The sequence below is a fragment of the Pongo abelii genome, chromosome 19 (genome assembly GCF_028885655.2).
Source record: "Pongo abelii isolate AG06213 chromosome 19, NHGRI_mPonAbe1-v2.0_pri, whole genome shotgun sequence".
In the NCBI taxonomy this organism is placed as follows: Eukaryota; Metazoa; Chordata; class Mammalia; order Primates; family Hominidae; genus Pongo; species Pongo abelii.
The window spans coordinates 9833888-9844503 of record NC_072004.2 but is presented as its reverse complement, the minus strand read 5'-3'; the positions used below and the strand labels follow the sequence as shown (position 1 = coordinate 9844503).

General features: G+C 44.3%; 1 protein-coding gene across 1 annotated transcript in view; it reads right to left on the bottom strand.

Annotated features, from left to right (window-relative positions):
* Positions 1–500: 500 nt before the first annotated feature.
* The window catches only part of GLP2R (glucagon like peptide 2 receptor), a 67203-nt gene continuing 57087 nt past the window's right edge, over positions 501–10616 (bottom strand). The window contains exons 12-13 of the mRNA XM_002827026.6: positions 4625–4666; positions 501–3236 (exon numbers count right to left, since the gene is read on the bottom strand). Of these exons, the coding sequence (XP_002827072.3) occupies positions 2901–3236; positions 4625–4666 (378 nt within the window). The 3' untranslated portion in view covers positions 501–2900. The remainder of the gene's footprint in view (positions 3237–4624; positions 4667–10616) is intronic.

The following is a 10616-nucleotide window of genomic DNA, read 5'->3' as shown; positions in this document are numbered from 1 at the left end:
CCTGTAGTCCCAGCTACTGGGGAGGCTGAGGTATGAGAATTGCTTGAACCCGGAAGGCAGAGGTTGCAGTGAGCTAAGATCACACCACTGCACTCCAGCCTGGGAAACAGAGTGAGACTGGGTCTCAAATAAATAAATATAAATAAAAATAAATAAAAAGCTTCCCAAGGGATTGTAATGCCAGGATTGAGAACCACTAGACTAGATCTTCAAAGCAACAGGCAGGCTGAGTGACCAAGGGGGTGGTCTATAAAAGGGGAGACACCCTCCTTCCTTTCTTTTGACCTCTGGCCTCTGCTTCTGGTCCCGGCCCCTCTGCCCACTCCTCTGGTCCCTAAGACCAAATTTAAGATATTGGAGCACCCAGGTCCCTGGCTAAACACCACAGCCCTTTTCCTCACTTCTGGCCAGGAATAGTGCATCGCATTCTTCACGGGTGGGAGAGACCTTCAGCTCCAGTGAGAAACAAATGTCAAAGAATCAACAAAATGCAAATCAAATTAAATAAACTTGTTTTAATCATTAGCAGAACAAGAGCAAGCAGTACGTGTTGATCACCCCATTTGTGGAGTGAGGGGTGGAGAGAGTATTTATAAATGCTTTGAAAGAAAGTTTCTCCTCTTAGTGGTAAGGTCCTGGATCACTTACTCCCAGCAGCATCCGAGGCTCCCAAGAGCCATTTCTGTGCCGTCTCATTCCAGGAATGTGTGTGGAGCACCTGCTCTGAACCGGCACTGTGCTGGGTACTTGCTGGGAATACAAGATGACCCCAGCTTTCTAGGAGCTAATTGGCTGATGAGCTGAGGCAGGGACATTTGCAGAAAGGAGAAAAATAGAAAGACACAGATTTTCATGACTGAGCTATGGATAATCTGGACACCAAAAAATAAACCTTTGCTTCATTACTTGCCTGATGCCTTTGCCTCCATCCCCATCCTAAAACCAGGGCTGGACTATGGGGTGACACAAGTGGGGATCCTACTTCAACTGCAAAATTTAAGGGGGCCCCAAAAGTCCCCATAGTCAATATAAATAATATTTTAATGCAATTGTTTAAAAATAAAAATTCACATTAAAAGTCCCTGATAGACAACATTTGAAAGTCAGGACCAGAGCCCGCACTTGCAACAGGTGGCCTCTCCTGCCTCACTCACTCTTATCCTGCCCCTGGTTCCAATCAAATTCCATTGCTATAAAAGGCTCATGGGCTGTAGTTTGTTAATTTGTTTTTTTAGAATATTGCATTAAAATATGATTTATTTTGATCATTTACTTTGAGTTTTTTAGAGATGAGTGCCTTGATTATTTCACCCTAGTCCCAGCCCTGTGGCAAAGTATCCTTGAAAACAGAGTTGCCAGTAAAAGATAAGACGCATGATTAAATTCCAATCTCAGATAAAATATACCCATGGGATATACTTATACAAGAAGATTATTTGTCTGAAATTCAAATTTAATTGAGTATCATGTTTTTGTTAGCTAAATATGGCAGCCCTGCTTGAGGAGTATCATACCGACTCCCCCAAAGATAAGGTGGTATTTAGTCCCATAGCAACATACCCCACCCACATACACATGCATTTTACATACCATAAAAGTGACACTCCTGTGCATTAACACACTGTTTCCAAAGGATGTCCATCCGTTGATCTTCCTACAGCCTCTTGCCTTATACTTTCGGTCATTGAGCCTGACCCCAACTGCCTGGGCCCTCCTCAGCCTCCATGGGTCACAGCAGGCAGGAAAGATCCCACAGGCTGGTTGATGTGAAGTCTTAGATCTCTCAGTTCCACCCTGGGTATGCCCAGATCCAGCCAAAGTCCTATTGCTTTACCTGGGCCCTCCCGCTTTCAGTATTTACTCCCACTGGGCAAATAGAATTCTGATCAGCAGGGACTCTGGCCATGGAGAGTTATAGGTCAACCTCCTGGGACAACAGGTGTGACCATCAATGCATCAATGGCAGACCAAAAATGGTGGGGGCATTCTTTGCCCCAGGAGAATGGTAATGTAAATCAGGCTGGTAGAAGCCAACCTCAGAAAGGTAGATAGAGCCAGAAAGGAGAGGAATGGACCAAAGACGACATTCAGAGGGTCCCCAGGTGCTGGGGCCAATCCTCAAAGGGAGGATCAAGCAGAACTCCTGCTGTGCAGGGACAGAGAATTGAGGCAAAGAGAGAGAGAGGCAAGACTCGATAGGAGAGGAAGAGCAGAGAGGAGTGGCACTCTGGTGGGTGATATGGAGTTACATACTGTCCAAGGAGGGCAGGCACACCCCAGCTGACCTGAGAGAGCAGACTGTCTCTTGCAGCATCCTGCCATGGCCACATGGGGGGCTTCTAGCTCCCTCTCACCCTGCCCAGTGTTCTCCAAGGGTGGGCTTGCAGCAGAATTACCTGGGATGCTTATTAAACAGCTCCAATTCCTGGCCATGGTCCCAGACTCACTGTCTTAGAATCTTAGCCACAAGTCTAGGATTCTGCATTTTAAAGGCTTCCTAGGAGGTTATCATGCACCCTAAACCCAACCTCAGATGGAAAGCATGCACCCCAAGGGATAAAGGAAGAGATACTGGCTGGCTTCTATATAACAGGAGACCTCTCTTCATGGTGGGACTTCATTTGCTTGAATTTAGAGCCAGGCCCTAGGGTCTAGTGGGCATTCTGGAAAAGACACTGGTGGGGGTTATTAGGATGAGAAGAACAGGCAGAGGCTGTGAGCATGACACAGCCTCTTTGATACAGAGCTTGAAGAACCTTGTGATAGCCTTCATATCAAAGTGGCATGGTGAATGGAACGAGAATGATTCCGTGCCCAGCAATATGTGTCCTGCTTCGCTTCTTCTTCCTGGGCCCCCTCGAGAGTCCCTGGGAGCAGAGCCAGGGTGGTGGAACTCCACCCTAGATCTCACTCTCTTCCAGAATCTCCTCCATGGTGTTGGCCATGGTGACATCCCCCTCACTGCACTCCGACAGGCTGCTGCCCTGGGGCCAGCGTGCATGGTCCTGTTGGGGCTGGGCGCCCAGCTCCCCCAGACCTCGCATGGCTAGGTGTAGGAGCCGCCCACTGTTAAGCGAGGGCTGCAGCTTCCGAAGCTTCTCAGCGCCATCTCCTTCTGAGAGCTTCTTGGGACATTTTCCCAGGAACCGGAAGTTCTTCCCCAGGACACAGGCTCTGCAGCCTGAGTGGCGGGCTAGCAAGAAGCGGACCCAGTATTTCCGCAGCTCAGCCTTCACCTGCCGGGTGAGACAAGTGAGAGGTTACTGTCTTGGAGTCATTTAGCCATGTGTCCATTTAGCAAACATTAATTGAGTAACTACTCTGTGCCACCCTTGGGAAATTTACCTTTTAACTGGGGGAGACAAGGAGAAACGAAGATACATAAACATGTCTGGTGGTAATGACACTGTGAGCGTATTAAGCAGGACAATGTGGTAAAGAAACAAAAACTTAAGATAGGGTGTTCAGAAAGGACTCTGCCGGGGTGGCATGTGAGCTGAAACCTGCTTGATGGGTGAGGAGCCCCCTGCATGAAGATACAGAAGAAGCAGCAGTGAGCAAAACAGAAGATGGTTTTGCTGTCGAGAAGCTTACATAGAATGTAAGCTATATACATTCTATGTAAGTGTAAGTATATAGTGGGAGGAGACAGAAATAAATATTTACACTTGTAGTAGGGCGAGAGGAGGTTGAAAAGGGGTTAGAAACTCTACCAACTCCTAAAGACAGGAGAAAACACCTGTTCTGGCCTCTGCCCCTCCCACTATCAAACCTTTTCCCAGGGAAGCAGAGAGCTGGTTGGGCTACACAATAATATGAATAACTAAAAGCAATAATAGGCCAGGCTCCATGGCTCATGCCTGTAATCCCAGCACTCTGGGAGGCTGAAGCAGGTGGATCACTTGAGGTCAGGAGTTTGAGACCAGCCTGGCCAACATGGTGAAACCCCATCTCTACTAAAAATATAAAAATTAGCTGAGTGTGGTGGTGGGCACCTGTAATCCCAGCTACTCAGGAGGCTGAGGCATGAGAATCACTTGAATCTGGGAGGTAGAGGTTGCAGTGAGTTGGTATCATGCCACTGCATTCCAGCCTGGGCAACAGAGTGAGACTCTGTCTCAAAAAAATAAAAATATTTTTTTTTAAAAAGTAATCATAGTTCCCAGGTGTTGAGCATTTGCTATGTGCTCAGCATTCCCAGGGCAAGACTACAAAGCAGGGATGATTGTTGCTCCCATGTTACTGATGAGGAAAGTGAGGCTAAACAAAGTGCAGCGACCCAGGTAACTCAGAGCTCCTGAGGGTGAACCAAGGCGTGAATTCAGATTTTTGGACTCTGAGGTTCAAGCTTGTTTCCTCTGTCACACTTGAATACTCCTTGCATCTCCAGCAGGGCCAGTCCTGGCTTCTGAACTCCTTTATACCCATCCCGACACTTTTTTCCTTTTGTCTGAGCTGCCTCCTGCTCTCTGTACCGGAAGCTCACAATACAAATTTGTCCCCACACATGTTGGTCACTGCACATTACCCCGTAGCATCATCCCATCCACAGAAACCTCCAGAGGTGGGTAGGATTGCAGCCCCAGCCTCACATGAAACCAGGATGGCAACGTGGAAATCATACCTCTCCGTTGGCAAAACCATACTGCAAGGCCACCAGGAACCCCTGAAACAAAAGGAGGACACGGCATAAAATCTGACTCCGGAGAAGATGTGTCTGAGAGTTACTGGCAACGTCCAAAGCCCTGCATAGGTTGTAGGAGTTCCCAGAAGAGGCGTGCAACTGCATTGCTTACACTAACTAGAATTAGTCATACTGGTTACATTAACTTGGATTTCCATGGCATCTGTTCTTACTTTGACATCCAGCGCCCTGCCCGCCCCGCCCCGCCCCGCCCCGCCCTGCCTATATCAGCCTAGGTGTTTGCTTAGGTGTTCACAGGTGCACATGGGTCAATGATGATTAAACCCCCAAGACCTTGTGTCATTCATTCAATTATACAAATATTGGGCAAGTTCACTGTTGCATCTCTACTTGGTCATAGTGGGCACTGGCTAATGTTTGTTTATTTGTTTGTTTGTTTGTTAGAGATGGAGTTGCACTCTTGTCGCCAGGCTAGAGTGCAGTGGCTCAACCTTGGCTCACTGCAACCTCCGCCTCCTGAGTTCAAGCAATTCTCCTGTCTCAGCCTCCCAAGTAGCTGGGATTACAGGCGCACGCCACCACGTCTGACTAATTTTTTGTATTTTTAGTAGAGATGGGGTTTCACCATGTTGGTCAGGCTGGTCTCAAACTCCTGACCTCAGGTGACCCGCCTGCCTAGGCTCCCAAAGTGCAGGGATTACAGGCATGAGCCACTGCAACTGGCCTTTTTTTTCTTTTTCTTTTTTTTTTTTTGCCTGATTTGCATCCTTTTTGGCCCCTGACCCTCCCTACTCTCTGAGCTTCTGGCAGGGCTGTCAGTCATGTGGTTCCCATGTTCCAGGATGACCATCGCCACAATACTCAGCCCAAAATGGGCTGGAATCTAAGGTGCTCCAAATGCTTGTTTCCATTGTCTTTCCCAGGCTCCTACATATCCTGATTTGTCAGAGAGTCACTGTGATCACCTACATGTCCTGGCTGTCCCTAACTGATGTAAGGGTCTGTGGAATTTGGGCAGTGTGTCTGATATATTGGAGCTGGATGTGTGTGCAGGGCCCAAGTACTTGCATGTTTATAGAAAATGCCAGAACTCACAAGGAAAGGATGCATTTCCAACTAAAGAGTGAAGGTCCCAATGGCAGGCTGACTCCTCTTATATCTCTTGATGATAATGAAATGTGGCACTGGGGAAGGCTTTTCTGCTCTTCCTTATGTAAGCCTTGTTCAGCATGTCCCTTCTGGAGCCAGACCAGGATCTCCACACTGGCAATCACGACATCAACCAAATGCTTGGATTCTGCCCATGAATGTGGAATTTCCCTTCTCTTATGCACCTAGATATTCCATGGCTATAGCTTCCGTAACAGGGGCATAGTGTTACCAGTTAATCATTTTCACACATGCAATCTGGTCAGAGGTTCACAGCTGCCCCATGTGGTTGGCGGGACAGGTTAATATTTGCCTCTGGGCACATGATATCAGAAGAGCTGGTTTTTAGGGTGCCAGGATTCTCACAAACAAGTTGGCTAAAATAGGATTCCACATGACAAATGTGTCTTTTCACTTCCTCGGGTGCTTGCTTCACAGTTTTAGGAACATCCTAGGGTCTGGTTCTCATTCTAGATTAAGCAAGTGTGAAGGGAGTGGGTCCCACAGAACACATGGCTCTTACTTCATATGTCACCGCTGTTTGGCAGTCTCTCCAAAGCTCCACTGATAGCAGGAGACTGGTGGAACTCTCTAAGCAGTAGGCTCTTGAAGAGTAAAGGACCCTCCAAAGCAGCAAGGAAAGGAAGCTGTTAGGGCTGATGCCTGTTCTTGCCAATTCCCATGGTGGAGTCTCTAAAATGATCCACCAAGTGTAGTTCCCCCAACATCTGCCCACCTGTGCTCTTGCCTCTGCCTGGTGCGATGCAGAGAAACACGGCAGGAGTATTCAGAAGGTGGGAGGCCTCTGCCCACACACAAGCCCTCTAAATGTGTTTTCTGCCTCAGTCCTGGTACAAAACACCCTGCAGAGTCACTTTGAATCCTCACGTTCCTCAGCAGTGCAGGGTGATGAGCAGAGCTCTAGCTGGCTTCAGGAACAAATCTTCCACGCTGGTAGCTAGTCTCCAGAGATGGCCCTGATGGTTCCTCTTCTTTCTGTGGGCTCAGGCTGCTCTTCACATCAAAAAGTAGACCTAGTTTTCTCTCCCCTCGACTCTAGGATGACTTTGTGACTCCTTTTACTGATACGATGTCATATAAGTGACATTCTGGGAGTTCTATGCCTGTGTCTTAAGAGGGCTGGAGGTTTCTGCTTCCTCCCTCTTAGAACATTTGCTCTTGGGATGTCCTGAGAGTCCAGCTGCCATGCTGTGAGATATCCAAGCTACATGGAGAGGCCACATGGAGGAGAACTGAGGCCCCCTGAGCTATATAGTCTTAGCTGAGGTCCTGTCCAACAGCTAGCATCAATGTCTAGTTATGTGAATGAACCATCTTGGATGTGCCACTCCAGTTGGGCCTTCAGATGTTTGCAGCCCCAGTCGAAAATTACATGTATCAAAAGAACTATCTACCCTGAGCCCAAGCAGCCCAGTCTACTGAATCATTAAAAATATTAAAATGGGGCCAGGTGTGGTGGCTCATGCCTGCAATCCCAGCTACTCGGGAGGCTGAGGCAGGAGAACGGCTTGAACCCAGGAGGTGGAGGTTGTGGTGAGCCGAGATAGCACCATTGCACTCCAGCCTGGGCAACAAGAGCAAAACTCCATCTCAAAATGATAATGATAATGATAATGATGATAATAATAATAATAATAATAATAATAAAATGGTTACTGTTTTAAGCCATGAAGTTTTGGTGTGGTTTATTACACAGAATCAGATGACCAACACATCCTCCCAAGGCAGAAGAGTCTGATACACTAGGATTCTTTCTCAGAAATCTGTCTCACATAGCTCCACATGAATTACTTGTCTTTATCTGGCCTTGGGTGAGTGAGATCAGGTGATCAAGGGCTCACGTTGCCCGACCCATGCCTTCCAGAGAAAAAAGGCCACCAAATATTACTACATAACAGCTGCAAAGTCTTTTTTTTTTTTCCTCTAATTTAGGATTACCTTTTAAAGAAGATTATGGCCAGGAACACAAAAACTCCAAATTACTAAACCTTATCTTTTGAAATTCCCTAAAAGACTGAAATAAACAGGTTTTCATAATGGGAAAAAAATTGCTTATGGATCCTCTGTCTTGGTTCAAAGCCACAAAGAATTCAACTCCAACAGGAGAGAAAAAAATATTATCCAACTGCTCATACCACATCTCAGGCTCTGGCTCCTTGGCCTTTGGTGAGCATGCAGTGGGCAGACACATTTTCTCTGCTCTTTGTACAAAATCTCAGCACTTGACCCTGCCTGGTATATTGCTGCAATGTATCAGACAGCACTTGATCTTTAAGACTGGTATAGGGAACTTGGTGTCTCCTGGTTCTAATCTTCACAAGGCACCTGAGAGGCACTATGGCATAGTGGTTACAGGCAGGGGCTTAACCTCTGAATAAAAACCTCATCTCTGATACATGTTAGCATGTGAAAGTCCTCTGAGCCTCAGTTCTTTCATCTTTAAAATAGGTATAGTAATTTATCCTTCATAGGGATATTATGTGAATCCTATGAGGCTGAAAGTGTTTCATGTTAAACAGATACTTTCCAGTGTACCATTTTAATTCCTTTGCTAGTATTTTAAATACATTTTTAAAAGTTATTTTCTTAGTGTTTATTCCAGGGATTACAACATGCATCTTAACACAATCTATTTCATATTAACACTAACTTAATCCTGGTAAAATATAGAAATGTTCTTCTATATATCTGTATTTACTCATTCTTCTCTTGTGATATTCTTGTCATATATATTAGATCTTTATATGTTATAAACCCAATAATAAAACTTATAGTTATTATTTTATACAATCTTGTATTTTTAAAATCAATTATGAGAAAAAATCTACATATAGCATTTTAGATTTACCTATGTATCTACCTTTTCCACTGTTTTTTATTTCTTCATGTGGATTTGAGTTGCTGTCTGTTGTCATTTTCTTCCAGCATGAAGGACTTCCTTTGGTATTTCTTGAAAGGGGTGTTTGCCAATAATGATTTCTCTCAGTCTTTGTTTTTATGATAATGTCTTTATTTCACCTTTATCTTGAAACATACTTTTGCTGGATTTAGAATTCTTGATTGACAATTTTTTTCTTTCAGCATTCTGAACATTTTATACCACTGCCTCCTGGCCTCCATCGTTCTGATGAGTAGTCAGCTGTTAATTGTATCATTGGTCCCTGTATGTAATGAATCATTTTTCTCTTGTTGCTTTCAATATTTTCTCTTTATTTTTGGCTTTCAACAGTTTGACTGTAATGTTTCTATGCATGAATCTCTTTGTTTTATGCTTTTTGGAGTTCATCGAGCTTCCTGGATGTGTAGATTAACATTTTTCTTCAAATTTGGGAAGTTTTCAACCATTATTTATCCAAATATTTATTCTACCATTTCTATGTTTACTGTCCTTCTGGGACTCTCATATGTGTATGCTGGTATGTTTGATGGCATTCCATAGGTCTCTGAAGCTCTATTATTTTTCTTCTTTCTTTTTTCTTTCTTTTCTACAGACCAGATAATCTCATTGACCATCTTCAAGTTCATGGGTATTTATTCTGCAATCTTAAATCTAAGCTTTCCTAATAAAAATTTCATATCACTTATTGTAGTTTTCAACTCCAGAATTTCCATTTGGTTCTTATTTTATAATTGTTCTCTGTTGAATTGAGATAATTGAATTCCTTTAATTATTTCAACAACTTTTTCTTTAATTCTTTGAACATGTTTGTAATAGCTTCTTTGAAGTCTTTGTCTGATAAGTCCAACATCTGGACATCCCCCACCCCACCCGGAAAGTTTCTAATGACTGCTTTTTTTTTGTCCTGAGTACGGGCCACACTTCTCTGTTTCTTTGCAGATCTCATATTTTTATGTACAAAACTGGAAGTTTTAGATAATATATTATAACAACTCAGCATTCTGATTCCCCAATCCCCATCCCTGCAGTGGTGGTGGTTGTTTGTTTAGAAAATTGTCTGGACTACTGGTTCTGTGGACTCCGTCTCTGCTGTGGTATACAGCCAGTGATGTCTATGCTCATTTTAAAAATTTTGGTTTTTATTTTTAAGTCTGGTCTTCTGATGCTGTTTCCAATAGCTTAATAATCAGCCAGTGATTGATCAGAAGTTGTTTTCAAACACCTCAAGCCCATAAGTCTTCCATACCCTTTGCCAATGGATCCATTTGTCACTTGGGGAACACATTCAAAGTTCAATTTAAAGCCTTCCCTGGCTTTTACTTCCAACCAGACCCCCTCATGTTTCCTCTATATGTGTGCAGAGACTCATATTCAGCCAGAAATGTGTGAATGTCCTTTCTGGTCCTTCTTGAGTGTGTATGCAACCTTATGCATGTACACAACCTTCCAGTCAACCTGAGAACTATGTGGGGGCTTGTCAAGGCCCACTGTGGCTGTCTCATTCACCAAATCTTCCTGTTAAATTTCTGGCTAGCCCATCAGTATGTTTTTTTACCCCAGATAGAATGACAACTTGAGGCTGTAACATTGTCCTTCCCTGTTCCTTTGTCACCAAGACCACTATTGTATCTGGCAATGCCCAAGGATGAAAGCTTTTTCTGCTCTTTGATCCAAATCAAGTCAGCCTCCCTCCTCAGTGAAGCTGCTAGTTTTCACTAGAATTTCCTCACTGACGGAGCAGGGATTAGAGAACAAAAGCAGTCCCAGACAAAAATAACATAGACTCCCACTGTTATTACTGAGTTTCAGTAATTTTTCTTGAATGAATCCTTCTCTTTTCTTTTCTTTTTTTTTTAGTTAATTTCTAGGGTCCCAAAATGGTTGCTATTGACAATTGTCCAA